Below are 16,147 nucleotides of genomic sequence, written 5' to 3'. Positions count from 1 at the left end.
GCCTTAAAATGGAGAGCAAAACCAGAGAGACGTGGAAGAAAACGGAAGACAACCATCAAAATGGATAGAAGAATAACCAGAATGGCAAAGGCTCAGCCAATGATCACCTCCAGGATGATCAAAGACAGTCTGGAGTTACCTGTAAGTACTGTGACAGTTAGAAGACGTCTGTGTGAAGCTAATCTATTTTCAAGAATCCCCCGCAAAGTCCCTCTGTTAAAAAAAAGGCATGTGCAGAAGAGGTTACAATTTGCCAAAGAACACATCAACTGGCCTAAAGAGAAATGGAGGAACATTTTGTGGACTGATGAGAGTAAGATTGTTCTTTTTGGGTCCAAGGGCCACAGGCAGTTTGTGAGACGACCCCCAAACTCTGAATTCAAGCCACAGTACACAGTGAAGACAGTGAAGCATGGAGGTGCAAGCATCATGATATGGGCATGTTTCTCCTACTATGGTGTTGGGCCTATTTATCGCATACCAGGGATCATGGATCAGTTTGCATATGTTAAAATACTTGAAGAGGTCATGTTGCCCTATGCTGAAGAGGACATGCCCTTGAAATGGTTGTTTCAACAAGACAATGACCCAAAACACACTAGTAAATGGGCAAAGTCTTGGTTCCAAACCAACAAAATTAATGTTATGGAGTGGCCAGCCCAATCTCCAGACCTTAATCCAATTGAGAACTTGTGGGGTGATATCAAAAATGCTGTTTCTGAAGCAAAACCAAGAAATGTGAATGAATTGTGGAATGTTGTTAAAGAATCATGGAGTGGAATAACAGCTGAGAGGTGCCACAAGTTGGTTGACTCCATGCCACACAGGTGTCAAGCAGTTTTAAAAAACTGTGGTCCTACAACTAAATATTAGTTTAGTGATTCACAGGATTGCTAAATCCCCCCCAAAAAAAATGTTTGTACAAAATAGTTTTGAGTTTGTACAGTCAAAGGTAGACACTGCTATTTTTTTGAACACACCCCTTTCAACTAATTGCCCAATTGCACAGCCTTAAGAGCGTGCATATCATGAATGCTGGGTCTTGTTTGTTTTCTGACAATCTACTGAACCTACTGGTAACTTGTTTGCCACGTAGCAATAAAAAATATACTAAAAACCTTGATTATTCTGATTAGTCACATTGTACTGCTATTATTTTGAACAATACTGTATATATATGTTATATTTTAATATAATTTCATGCAGAAATACGAAATAATACATTATGGAAATAAAATGGCTTGTGAATTCTGTGTTCAAAAAAAAAAAAAAAAAAAAACAGATCAAAAAGCTGCACTAAGATGCATCTTCCATTCCTTGCAGCTGGTGGCCCTCTCCTTACAGAAATGTTCAGTCTTTTAACTTTGCAGTATCATCACTGCACATTTCTGCCAAACCAAAAGCATCTCTTTGATTAATGTCATTACCACTTCTATTAAATCAAGTCTTAAATCATTAGCTTCAATGGCTTAGACATCTGTCCTGGAGCTAGCAAATCGTCAGTTAAGACATCTGGCAAACTCACTTTCATCAGATCCGCTGTCACGTCCGTGAGACATCAGAGTGGCTTTCTCAGCTTCTCCCATCATGACGACCCACTCCCCCGTCATTCTTCCAGACTCAAACAACACATTCTCGGCATAAGTGTGCAGACGACAGACGTGGTGGCATGACAACTTTGATCGTTCATAAGGAAGCAGCCGGCCTCTAACTAGCATTTTTTATTTTTTTAGCTGGAGACATAAATTGCCTCATTGACATTAACATAGATTCATTCATATGAAGTAACGCCCTGAGGTCATAAAAATCTTCTTCACTAATGCCCTTGCACACATACACACACACACACACACTGAAAGCAACTCACCGCAGGGGCTAGCCGAATAATTTCATGGTGCCAGCAGAGACAGATTCCTCTGAAATATGACCAAAGGCATTTCAACAAGATATGACACACACTCCCTCCTTCAGCGCAGTTGAGGGCTGAAAAAGGGCATACGATGAAGAAGACTGTCTTGAGGCAGGCATCAGCAAAAAAAAAGGCACATGCTGGAGGCCAGGGTCCACATGTTAACCTGAGCTCAGCTGGACTTTTAGGATTATAACCTGTGCCTGCATTTCAAGACAGTTAAAATAGCCCAGTGCACAAAGATATTCTGGGCTTTGTGGGCAAAGTTTCCTCCTGTAAAATAGTTTCACTACGGATTGTTTCTTTCTCATAAGCACAGCTAAGGGAGCTCACAATAACACTGAGAGCCAACACACACACTCACACACTCACATTCACACACAAATCACAGTGGCAGTGGACAGCCGAGGTATTTTGGACTGTGAAAACCGGTTTAGAAAGAAAAGAGGGTATCATTGCCTAAGAGCAAATCTTTCCATCAAATAATAGACAACAATTTTCCTCCGAGACCTTCTAATAGAAGTTCTGATTACATTAATCCTCAAAAGCAGCTACTGAATATAAAACCATATGAGAAGAACTCATACCAAAAGAACATAAGGCAGTCGCTAGTGGCATTAAAACAGTTTGTGAGATATTTCAGAGTGCCACACCCAGAGGAAAAAAAAAAGCTGTATCCTATGATAGATCACTGCTGCAAACACTGAAAGGTTGACGATAATGATGAAGTTTTAATAATCATCTTATTTCTATGTGAAGTCCATTCCACAGCTTAGCGATGCTGACATGATATAGAGAAACCATATTGTTGGAATTACTTTCAGAATGATTATTTTTTCAGCTGAAGAAACATAAAAACGTTGAGATCCAATCAGAATCCACCTGACTTTAAAAAGTTTGGGCATTCAAAGCAGCAGATGATGAATAATTATCATTATTGTTATCGTTCTAGTCCTAACGATAACTAAAACGTACACTTTAATAATCATTCAACTAGGGAAGTCCAGACCACAGTTATGATGATAACGAAACAGAGGAACAATATTGTAGGAATCACTTTCAGAAGGGTTTTTTTGTTTGTTTGTTTTTTTGCTAATGTACAGTAAAAACTATTTTAAAGAACTTGAACATTTCTGGGAACTACTGTAATTAATGTTATCATTCTTGGTGTAAAGTATGTACTTTAGTATGTACTTAAGGCCTGTTCACACCAAGAATGATAACTACACAAGAGCTTTTAACTGAAAGACACTTTCAGTCACATTGACAACACAAAAAGCGGTGTTTGTAAATGTATCGTCTGAAGCTACCGAGTCAAGGTAACTATTTAAAAAAGCAGTTAGCTACTACAAGCTAAGCTACTAAGGAAAAGAAGCTAACCATAAGCCATTTAATGCAATATTATTATAATAAACAGCAACACTGCTTTATGATGAATGTCATCTTGACTATATAAATATAGCAATTAATGTCTTTTAAATGGTCACAAATCATAAAACCAACTTTTTCTAATGTCAAACTTGTTATTTGCTGAAATTTGAACCACAGCCTTCTTACATAGTTTTCTGCTATGTAAAAGTATAGTAGGAGTATCAAGAGTGCTTAGTATGCGTTCTGGTCAGTTACCGGGATGTGCAGCCATATAGGAGATACTCGGATGTAAAAAAACAGCATAGATTACAGGCTAATGTACTACTGAAAACATTGTTCTGCTTATTTATGATGTCTAAACCATGGGGGGAAAAACATGTGGAAGCTGCTAAATCAGAGAAGGACTTAGTAAGCAGGAAAGGGTGCAATATTTTGATAAACAAGTTAATAGGTGGTAAAGATCCATAGGAGTTTTTTCTTCTTTTGTTGCCGATTGAACTGTTGAAAAAAACAGCATATGCTGGTTAGGTACAGTTTGTTTTGACGCCGGGATGCTGGTTTGAGCTGGTCCTTTGCTGGTTTAAGCTGGACCTTTGCTGGTCTTTTTGCTGGTTTATGCTGGTCTTTTGCTGGTTTATGCTGGTCTTTTTGCTGGTTTATGCCGGGCCTTTTGCTGGTTTATGCTGGTCTTTTTGCTGGTTCGCTACGTTGGGATTTCTTATCCCAACATAGTGAACTACGTTTTTTCGCCAAGTCCATCCACGAGTTCTGTTTGGTTCAGTGGCATTGTTTATGTTCAATGCCGCCAATATGACTTTTAAATCATGATTAATTATATAATTGTCTGCGATTAATCACATTGTTATGCACAAAACTAATAATGCATTCAAAATATATAATATTTTATGTGATAACATTTGGTTTGCAAACACTTTAAAAGAAAAAAAAAGTATTAATATTTTGAAAATGGCTGTACTACTGTCATGCTAGTAAAAAATTTAGCTAAGTTAGAATAATGGTTCTATACTTTTTGCCAGTTACTTCCCTAAACTAATCAAATGTCATGACACATACAATTCATATGCTCATATTAACACTCAAGCATTGACCTTTATTTCACCTTGCATCATATTCAGAAGTACTGTATTAGTGTGACGGCTGTGCTCTTTGCTAGCAGTAGCACATACTAGCAAACAGTCATATACAGTCTTTTCCAATGGGGAAACTGGCCGTACAGAAGCGTTTTTTGTGCAGTGCACTGATAAATTGTGCAGCCTTCAAAGAAGCCAGATGTTTTCTTATTCCTTTTTGTCGGTCTATTCTGTGCTCCGATCTACAAATATCTCAGTCTTTCTTTTCTGTTTGCCATGTGATGCACTAAAAATGCTGAGCTGCTATTTAAGAGTCAGGCATCTGACATCCTTTCAAGAAAGAAAACCCGAAGGAGGGGGGGGGGGGGGAGACGAAACCCTGCTCACTCTCAAGTTATACAAACATCACCGAAGACTCATTCTTGCAGATACGCACACACACATACAGCACCTTGCTCCACATGTAGCCACATGTGAGAGGGAGGCATCCAATTCAGATCACTCGGATTTAGTCATAAAGATTGTTAATAAATCTTTGGTTCTCTTCACATATACACACACACAGAGAAAACAAACTGAACAGGCTTTCATTTTTGTTAGTTGCATATACATGAATTATTTCCACTGGCTTAGCAGAAACAGCAAATGTCAGCACATGCAGATCACACCCACTATTTGTCTCCAATTTTTCACATGCCACTGTATAAGCACTGACAGGTGGCTGTGTCTACATTATGCTAAAGCTAGTGAATCCTTATTTGCATTTAACCTCACATTTAGCAGAAACTTTAAAAGGAGAAAAAATACATTTAAAAAGGCTTTTCTAGAAGTGCAGTAGTTCTGGTGTGTTAGTCACATCAAAAGTGAATGGGTCGCTGTCAGTTTAGAGATGAAAATGAAAATCTAACCACTGATGACCTACATTTTTTGTCTAGAAATCAATAAACTGAGGCAAATTTTTGTCTGGAAATCAATAAACTGAGGCAAAGGGCATTTTGACTTTGACTCATTTGCATGTTTTCGCTTTCATTTTGTTTAATGGGTTTTAGGTTTAACCACCTTGATCTTTTCCAACAAAACCTTTGTGCATTGAAAATGGCTTCACGGTCTTTCTGAAATTTTAAAAGTGAAAATAGAGCACCTTTTTTCAAATTCATTTACATGTTAACAGCATTTCTTAAGCCTGGTCTAGCCTGGAAGCATTAATAATTTGTTTTACACATATAAATTAAGTGTTAACTGTAAGTGTTACCATAGTAATGTTAGCAATAAAGTCAATTTTAAATCTGCAACACACACATGAAGAACTTACGGTTAAGATTCATTATACAGCACAAAAACAATGAAACTGTGAAAAAAGAACTTTTTAAGCTTGAAATTAGCATTTATTTCAACAAGGATCTTTCCAAATTACAAGTCTTTCATTTTCATTTCACAAAATATTTACAACAGAAAATCCCTCCATTTTATCCCAAGTATTCAGTTAGTTTTGAAACGTTCATTTGGTCAATGTTTCTCTTAAGTAGATCAAAAAAAAAAAAAGAAAAAAACTTAATTCCCTGTTTCAAAAGTCATTTTATAACTGCTAACAGTTATATTTTTTTTTTTTACAAGTGCTCATAAACTCTTTTCCACATGCACTCAGTAACAAACAGGAAGCCAGAGGCTCCGTTGCTTGGAGCCGGAAATGGCATTAAACACAAGGAAGAACAATTACAGCATTGACAGTAAATGCAGAGGCATCAAGTGCACCATGACCCCTCTGAACACAGGCCTTTTCGTTTTCGGCTGACACGTTTGCGCTAAAGCCACTGTTGAGTCAGATATAATGAGAGGCCACGGGTAAACGAAAGAATGCAAAACCAATGTATCCTGCGTTTAACATACAGGATGTAAAGGGGAGCGTTTCTGTGGCTTTGAAGGGCGTGAGAGAGACACAGCGCCGTCTGGATGGGGACCAGATTGAAGGTTGTGGGTGGAGGCGCGTTCTCAGTTACTTTGGAAGCTTAAGGAGAGGACTGTGAACCAAAGTGAAGGGCATTTCCATTAAAAAAAAAGCTTCATTCAGTAGGGAAGGTCAAGTGAACAATGGCGGCGATGACAATGTTGTGCTGTTCCAGTTTCCGGGTTGGTTAAAAAACATTTAAGAATGGTTCAAATTAAACATGTGCTTGTGCTATTTGTGATGAATAAAAAGGCCACACTTAAACAAAATGAAAGCTAAAATATGGAAGGTTGGGAAACTATACAGAGTTTTTGCACATGGGTGTTCTAAAAAATGACAACCATGTGAAGTTAATAAAACTGTGTGGGCTACAATTCTCTCAAGAGGAAATTGCCTTAAGTTTCATTAAGAGCTGACTTAATGGTTTTACTGCGGACTTCCATCGTTTCCCCTGATGAGTCAACGCTAATTGCGAAAATTTGGATCTTACAAAGAAAGTGCAACATTATTGACGATTCGACAAAAGACAGCATCCTCCATCATCTCTGCATCTCTTGCAAACATTGTGTGTTATTTTTATAAGAGCAACTTGAGTTCATGGTACATAATCACAACACCATTAGTGCCTAAATAATGTGCAAAGCTATGCTTGACTTTGTGATATTAACTTTCTTTTTCACTGCTCTCGGACTTCAGCAGTTCATCCATGTTAATTCTAAATGATTGATAAGGTCTGCATACAAAAATGCCCCACATGCATCTCTTTAAGACTTCTCTCAGCAGAAAAAGATGTCCCATTTGGTGACTGGCAGCAGTCACTGGAGCAGGGGTTAACTGGTGACGTAATGCTTGGTGGAAGACTGACCGTAGAGGCTGTAGAAGTCAGCGTGCCTGTGCGACTGAGAGGCATCAATCCAGTCACGCATGGACAGGCTCTGGAGAGACTGGGACATGGCCGGGGCCGAGGGCAGGGGGGCATGGGAGTATTCCTGCGAGCTTACTGGCCAGGGGAAGGAGCTGGAGCGAGGGTAAGGAGGATGTCCGCGGTGATTGGACACAGAGGGCACCCCTGAGCAGTAACAGTTATCGACTGTGCACATCAAGATCTTCCGCGCTCCATATTGGGACAGCTGGGAAGAGCTGCCGTTTGGGTAATGGGAATGTGGGAATACCGAGGCAGAGTGCTGTAAGGGTTGGGAGCCGGAGGCTGAGCTGCTGCTTCCTACGTGTTGGGTGGAGCCACACGGCCCTAGAGCTTGCTGGGAGGACTGACCTTCGCCTGGGGCAGAGCCCTGAGTGAGACTCAGGCACGGCTGCTTGGCAGCCACAGGGCCTGATGAGGAGGAAGAGTCCATGAAGCTAGCGCCCGCTCGGGTGCTGCCGCTGCCTTCAGGAAACGCCACTGAATGCCTGCGCTTCTCGCACAGGTACGCCGGAATACTCTGGAAAAAGTTTGCAGGAGCACTGAACGGAGCTGGAAATGACAAGGATAAAAAAAATGTTTTACAGAAACGGTTAATTATTTAAAAACAAAAAGAGCAGCTGGATGCAACATCAGAAGGTTTAATATAATTAATACTTGAATATATGTATTTTTTAATGCATACCTTCCAGCATCTTGCAGAGGTTCTTCTCTCTTTTAGAGATTTCAGACAGAAAGAGTTTGGAGTTGAGGCTGCCCACTTTGTATGGTGACAATGTGCTGCCCACATACGGTTGAGACCTAGAGTCCAAGAAAATTAAACATGCAAGTTAATTGTTACACTAAACACAATGAAAAAATACGAATGATGACTAATGAACCTTATGATAATGGTTCATGTATGAAAACTCTGCAGTGACTCACCTGTCCATTAGTATTTTCACAGATTTTGTGTTCTAAAAAAAAATAAAAAAGGTATTATACATTTCAATAACAGGGTTCCTGCACATAAAATACAAAAGAAAAGATAAAACAACAAAAACTATGTAATTATATAAAATGTTCATAAAAATGATTATGATATGATATAGAAGGTGGCAATAGTATCTTTCATTATATACACTGAGATAAATATATATGGAAATTGTCTGTGTATCAGCATGGGAACTTCATTTCCATATAGCGGTAATAAAACATGACATAAATATAAACATAGACAGCAAGCAGGCTCCACCCACCAGTGTTGTGTGGGGGCTTTGCCTAACACAGTTGTTGTGTGGGTTTGGGCACACCAAATTAAGCAAAACAATTCCAGAACTGATTTCTTGCAAGTCAATTGAATAACTAAAATAAGACTACAGTGAAAACAAGAGCAATTCAAGGACAAGATTCCTATTCTACATGGTGCCAAAAACAATCATTTTCTGGAATCTTTTCTACTATTACACTGTCATGGTCCACAATAAATCTGAGTTTACTCATAACAGCAGGGCAGAAAAATACTCTTCATCATCCTCACCATAACAAAATGCAAAGGCACTTTAAAAAACAGCTAAATGTCACCATTTATAACAAACACAGGCTGTGTAGTATTGACAACAGCAATAAAAGTCAGGTCACCTTCATAAAACCGATGTCCTCGGCCTTATCGAAAACCATCTGGATGGAGCTGAGCAGTTTCTTAGCCTCCTGCTGTTTCTGGTGAAGCTGCAGGGCCTGCGCAGAGTTCTCCTGGCAGAACTTGGAATGGGCCTTATCCAGGACCTCCAGGGTCTTCCCCAGATCCTCCTCCAAGAGCTGCTGCATTTTCTGATACTGCAGCTGCACCTCCTCCTTCAGGTTCTGCACTTTGTCCTGAGGTTCCACAGACGGCACAAAACCATTATTTACTATGCAAGTCTAGTTTGGTCTTAACAATGGGGGTTAAGCAGGGACTGCATCTTATGTGGATGCTTAGGAAGAGCTAAAGGAAGTGGATTTGTTCTGGTACAAGAACTAGGCACAACCTTGATCTCAAACCTGTACGAACGTACTAATGTGATCATAGATCACAGTAATAGGAATAGTGCTAAGTGTTTAGTTCCAAAGCTCACAAAGCAAAGGATGCAGTTGTTCTGTTTACAATAATGTGATTTAGTCAGTGTACAGCATGAACATTTCACACTTACTTCCATTAGACATTTGTCCGATTCTAATTTGTAGAGCTGCTCTTCTATGTCCTGAACCCGGTCTTCAATTCGATCCTGCTGTTTGATCAGCATTTGCTGAAACACAAAAAGATATTATTAGGGCAATACTGTTTTGGTTTGACTATATCTGGCCATATTGAGAGGATCAGAATCGGCTGATAACAGAAATGTAAACAATTACATTCAAAAACAAACAACCAAAATAATCATAAACCATTTTCCACCAGAAAAAAAAAAAAAAAAAAAAAATTGCAACAAACTGCTCCTAGTTTTTAAAGAATATCGTCAGTGAAGACCATGCTCGAGATGAAAAAAAGAAACGTATGGAGAGAAGAAAAAAAATGCAAATGTAACTTGTGAGCAGAATATTTTTATATGTCTTTTCCAATCTGCAATGCAATTCATATACAATTATGCAAAATGTGCAAAAATGATTTGTATATTTTGGACATAAAATGCTGGCTATGAAATTACCCAAGTCAATTTTATTCCTCACTTAAAAAAAAAAAAAATGTCATTTCCACCACAGTCATTTTCAGAATATTATGAAATTACATGACCTGGGGTGGAGTGGAAATGGCACTTTCAGAACAAAGGAAATTCCTCTATGTGCATGACACTGTATAATAATAAATTGGTGCATGAAATGAGGGTTTCATGAGAATTGAAAACTAGGAAGAATGATATTTAATCGGTTTCATTTGTATGCTTCAAAACAACAACACAGTTTCAAACAGTACCAAAGTATAATTTACTGTATAACAAAGTCACTGACATAAAAAAAAAAACACTTACAAAGACGTATCAGAGACACTATTAAAAGCGTTTATTAATATTATACTGAAAAAGCAAAACAGAATCACAAAACTACTGCAATGATATGTTTTTAAGAACACTTGATGATCTTTAAAATCACAATGTTGCTTAATTATATATAACCAGTAAAATGAATAAATCTTTAATATTTAGCTCAGCCCAAAGATCATATATTAATGACAATGAGCAGAATTCAAGCTATACACAAATTATTCATAAAAGACGACAAGATCCTTTTTTACATTACTAATGCTATAATATAAATTCAGTTTGAACCATAAGCTAAGAATTCTTGATACTAGAAAATAATTTTCAGTCTTATTTTATTGCTGGACAATGAACAATCTAGTATTCTGGTTAACTAGCATAATCTTTTCTTTCACAAACTACATAAAGAATATGAGAATGCAGCACTAAGACAAAAAGATAAAAAGTCGATTCTGTTGCGATGGCATAAATGTAACTTTGCTAACTTCCTGTTCCTTTCTTTTCAATGAATGCAATTGTCAAGGCCCCACGGAGAAGGTCTGGTGGCTGAAGAGGAATTTCAATTATTTTCCTTTCATATTCAATGGCAAACAAAGGGAAAAACACAATCAAGAAACAACTTGCGACGCCTGACAAAGTTCAGTGGCACCTTAGGAACAAACCAAATTAGTTTTAATTAAACAAATGCCTCGTGCGAGAGGCAGACACCAAAAAGAAGGTGGGGGTACTGTCATGGCAACAAAGCTCTTTTTTTTCATATCTGTATATTCAGAGGGGAATATGGGGGAGGAAAAAGGAGGAGGAGAAGGAAAGACAGCATAGAGGAGAGCAAAGAGAAAGAAGGAAGGCTCATTTCACACCGTCTTTCCCCATTTTGTCTTTGTCTGCGTCCAAGGCAAAGACAAATCACGTTGACCCTGTGTGTGTGTATTTTGGAGCAAAGCTCCGTAATGAATGCAGGCTAGCTCAAAGATAAAACTGCTTCCTGTAGAATGAGGACAAACCTCAACCACATCAAGCCACTTCATGCTCAAAAGCTTACAGGCGAAAAACAGGGCTCGCATGCCAAAGTTGACTGAGGGCATGTCTAATTCAGTAGCGTGACGTCAAATTTTAATAACCTCACATGGGGGGATGAAAGCCTAAACAAAACAGGTATTCTCACAGAAGCAAAGAAATCAATTTGGGTATTTTTCTTCACACTCGAGAGTAATGCTATTATATAATTCTGATTCATCTCAGCAACAAAGAGTAAAAACAAAGGGAATCAATGTCAGTCTTCAGAATGCAGCATTACAGGACAAACGCAAAACCCAGAGAGGGATGCGCTGCAAACTAATGATCTTCAATCACACCGTCTGACAGACGCTTAGAACAGCTGACTGTACCCTCTGTGCAAAATGAACTACATCAATCACTGCCGATGATGCGCGTAACCAAACCTTTTCCTTTCAACAGATTTTGTTTGTTGAGCGCATGACAAATTGGATCCACAATCACATGGTACTACTGGGTAAACTGACTTGTTTTCATGTATCTCGTCTGTGCATCAACCGGTTTTCTTGTGGCGTAAATCCATTACCAAGATTTGGATCCAAGGAATTGCATTTGGCAGTAATTCAGACTCATACAAACTACTCCTAGCATAGCAGGAGATCTATCTTGCATACATTTTACAGTGGTGGTACATCATTTAAAGCCATATGGAGCCATTTTCTCCCTATAAAGTCACTTACTGTGGTAATTTAAAGGGATAGTTCACCAAAACAAGAAATCTGGTCATCAGTTACTTACCACTACGACCTGTAAGAAAACCTGTGTCCTGAAATACGTATTAATGTGTTTTTGTCCACTCAATGAAAGTCAGTTGGGTCCAGTGTTGTTTTGGACCCTACTGACTTTCATTGTAGAGCCAAAAAGGTTATTTTTCCTGTTCTGCAGGAGAACAAAATTACATAAGGATGAATAAATGATGATAATTTTAATTTTGGGTGAACTCTCTCTTTAATCTGTGGTGAAATACAGTGAATTTGATGACGTCCATCACAATGGCCAACAATACGTGTTTGGTTTCTGAAACCATCTACTCCTTTACAGATCAAGTGGGTGTTTATCTACATCAACAATCAGGAACAGAAGTAAGGTCAAGAAGCAGAAAACCGCATGGAGACAGAGAATGTCTTTGAAGCTCTAGGATCTAAGACCATGGCCTAATTGTAGTGACTGATGAGATCGGGCTGCCGGCAGAAGCCTGGAGGGTGGAACCTAATACCTCATGGCAGCGGTGCTGGCTTGCCATCCAGGACAGACCTCTCTCAAGGGGGAATGGGGGTAGGGTGCTCAAAATCACTGTCATTTCAAACCAGTGTCTCTTCCGCCAAGGTCAGAGTGAATGAGGCAATAGCAACCTTGCCCTGAGCTACAGCCTCAGACAGAGCCATTTTGCCTTGTAGCAGATGAATGTGGAAGTGAATGTGAATCAAACATTCACAGTAAACTTAACATTCACAAACAAGGCCTACCTGTGAAAAACAACTCTGGAAATCCCTAAACATCCCAAACGGGCATGGTTTTGGTTTCAAATAGCTTGGTTTACAACACAACAAGGGTTTATTTTGTAGATTGATTGGTCATTGCTAGCATTTCCTGTCACGGAAATGGGATAAATGATGGCGTATGATTTCTATAATCAACAGAAATGGAAATTATGCTGACAGCATGCACATGAATCGAACTGGAGGCACACTGCTTTACCTCTTCAAAAATAAAGCTACTCTAAAGGGAAAAAAAAGCATCAAACATAATCCCGTATTAATTAACTGATTTGTTTTGAGATATTTGAAGCAAATATAATATTTAGTTTAAAACCCCATTCTGGTTGTGAATTTTATTTGGTTTTAGGTTTATAAAAAGGCTCTAAAAGCATCTTCAATAGCATTGTACAATGCTGATTATTTAAAGCAAGAAAATACAGGTTGTTTTGATGCAGCAAGCCTAGAAAATGCAAGGGGTTGTTAAGGGTAAATTAAATCCAAATCTGGCCTTTTCCCTCATCTGTGCCACAGAAAATAAGACTCTTCATTAAATTCTCCAGTCACAGTCCTCCCCCTCCTCAAAATGCCACGCAAGGATGCACCTGTGCTGGGAAGATAAGCCCAAAGGAGAGCTTCGGTATTGTTTGCAGCTCTACCCAATTGTTTATCATTCAAATGGAAGAAAAGGGGGGGAATGGGACAGAATACCACCTCGATAAACCTCGTCATCGTCTCCACCAAATCCAGAAGTGAACCACAACCTTTAGCTGAAGGTAAAACAACAATGTTGAACATAGCATGGGAAGGAACACAAGAAGTTGAGACCACTTACTCTGATATCGTTACGTCGGACTTCTATATCGCACACCGCGTGGCCATGGTTGGTAGCACATCTGGAGAAGCAGCAGTATTGGCATACGGCCACATGCTCGGTTTCACAATGATATAGTCTGTACTCATCGTGCTGTGGACAGCTCCAGGCCCGCACGTCCTCGGCGTCCACCAGTAAGTGTCCAGCATTGGAGGAGGGTTGTTGGAGATGGGTCTGTACATGGGAATGGCAGCAGGGCGCATTGCATCTGAGGCAAACCTTCTGGGCTTGAAGCGGAGGGCCGCGCCGGCACAGAATGCAGTGCAAGACCGCAGGAGTCTTCTCAACGTTTAACGCATTAAACTTCTCCACAATGTTGGACAGTTTGTGGTTCTTCTCCAGAGCTGGTTTTTGGCTGTAGGCATGGTTGCATTCGGGACAGCGAACCATTCCTGTGTCTTTAGACCAGGCCTCATTGATACACATGCGGCAGAAGTTGTGTTTGCAAGGGAGCTGAACCGGCTCCGAGAAGACGTTTAAACAGATAGGACATATGAGCTCCTCTTCCAGACAGTTCTTCCAGTTCTCAGCCATCTTTAATGCTGACAAGTCAATGTAAAAACTGTATAAAATAGGTGCTCCTCTGTTGATGCAGTAATGGGTGGAGTGGGAACCACAAGGACGTTGTTTTATCCCACAAACCTCAACTTTGTGCCAATGAGGGTGTGAATACTCCAGAAAAGTATACTTTGAGCACACTTTAGCTCAAGGTAACATCATTACCACCCACTTCGTTCGTGTCAACTGTAGGCGTCGCGAAAATTTTGTGTTGCCACACCACTAAAGTGGACTTTTCTGTCTTGTGACTTTGAATGCCAACACACTAGTTCATATTCTACACGTATGGCCGATTCCTGCGCCCACTAGTTATGTATCTAAGAATAATCTAGTCTGCTGACAGCTAACGTTATTCGTTTACTAGGTAACGTTAAACAGGCCGTTTTTTCGCGAACAGCCTCGAACAAGAGACTGATAAAAACTGTTGAAAGTCAATTAGTATTCTCACGTCCAGCCTTTTGTTGTTTCCGTCCGCTGCTATTGTGACATTGCCTCACAATGACACATTTTATTTCCAAAAAGGATTATAATGGTTCTGCTAGCTCTCCATACAGACGTGCGATACACTTTATATTAATATAACGTAACTTGCTCGTATCGCACATCCCCCGTAGCGTCTTACAAATCTGAATTTCATAGAAAACAACGATCTTAACCAGACCAATCGGTTAATTCTTACAAATATATGTAGACTACGCGCATACTAGACTTCCCCTTATTATAACAAAGGAACATAGTGAGAACATACACTGGTATGTATCCGAGTCTAGAGAAAACTGGACTGCCGAGTGCCTTCACTTCGATCTCTTCGGGCGAGAAAAGACGATACGTTACACCTTTATTAAAAAATAAACCTTTTTTTAAAGCGAAACTGAGTGTTTCTCGCTATTGGAGTCTGTCATCTGCCATCTTGCGTCCCTATTTAAAAATGATAATAAAACGTCTCTGTTTGTCCCCCATCAAGCCTCTCTCTCGCTTTAGTCCTTAAAAGAAATCAAAAGTGGATTACAGGCGTGCGTTTCTTCGCTGCTTCCGATTCCTATCGCGGCCGATTCCTGAGAGCGTGCATCCATGGGGCGATCTTCAGAACGGGCCGATCTCACCATGGTATAATTTATGTTTTTTCCCCCCTCTTCTCTCGTTCAGGCTTTGATCAGGGTTGGAATGCAGGGACAGAGAAGAGAGTTTCAATACACACAGAGCTTCACTCGCTCCTCCCCTTCCAACGACCACTCCGCCAATCACGTGACTCATCACCGCTTTGACATGCCAAAAGGAGGGGCTTCGAGCAACGAGGCGGGGCTTTGTTTAAAAGGGCATCGCCATAGGGAAATAACGCGAATATAAGAGGGGATTTTGAATCATCCCAGTGACTCGAAACTTTTGAATCTTTGCACTAAAATCACAACCAGAAAGAGCTTTGCTGCCAAGTATGTTAGCACACACAAAGAAATTTGTTCTGTTAACAGAAGCTTTCAGGACACAGAGACAACAACAACAGCAACACACAGATAATATAAGAAATAAAGATATGTGAATAAAACAAAAATAGTAATAATTTACGTTTTCAGTCTCATTTTCGATTTGGGTTATTTTGTTTTTGGGATATTAAGGATTCATTTTTTTTTTCAGATTTAATTTTATTGTTAGCAGTGAACTTTTCACCAAGTTATGCATCCAGATGTGCGTGTCATTAATATGAGTGGCAAAGGGGAGACTTCAGTGACTAAACGAGAATGATTCATTCAAAAGATTTGTTCAATTACAATGATTCATTAACGAACAAATCATGACCGTCTCTGTTCTGAGTGATGTAAAAATTGTTGTATAAATACACAAATAGGCAGCCACTCTAATTAATGAGACTAATTAATTAGAAAAATATGCTATTTTGTGAATCTGAGTTTGTTAACTGGCTGATTTCATTTCAATTTTCAACCCATACCCAGCTCG

General features: G+C 39.4%; 1 protein-coding gene across 1 annotated transcript; it reads right to left on the bottom strand.

The window, feature by feature from the left end:
- Positions 1-5,734: 5,734 nt before the first annotated feature.
- On the bottom strand, positions 5,735-15,431 carry LOC113070564 (E3 ubiquitin-protein ligase TRIM8-like). The gene is made up of 6 exons (XM_026243961.1): positions 13,598-15,431; positions 9,407-9,502; positions 8,859-9,092; positions 8,163-8,194; positions 7,924-8,039; positions 5,735-7,790 (listed from the first exon to the last, which is right to left on the bottom strand). The coding sequence occupies exons 1-6, from the start codon at positions 14,168-14,170 to the stop codon at positions 7,147-7,149; spliced, it is 1,695 nt and encodes a 564-aa protein (XP_026099746.1). The 5' UTR covers positions 14,171-15,431; the 3' UTR covers positions 5,735-7,146.
- Between the last annotated feature and the right edge of the window lie 716 nt (positions 15,432-16,147).

The sequence above is a fragment of the Carassius auratus genome, unplaced genomic scaffold, assembly GCF_003368295.1.
Source record: "Carassius auratus strain Wakin unplaced genomic scaffold, ASM336829v1 scaf_tig00004576, whole genome shotgun sequence".
Classification (NCBI taxonomy): domain Eukaryota; kingdom Metazoa; phylum Chordata; class Actinopteri; order Cypriniformes; family Cyprinidae; genus Carassius; species Carassius auratus.
Note: the sequence above shows the minus strand (reverse complement) of the source record. Positions and strands in the feature narration are given on the sequence as shown.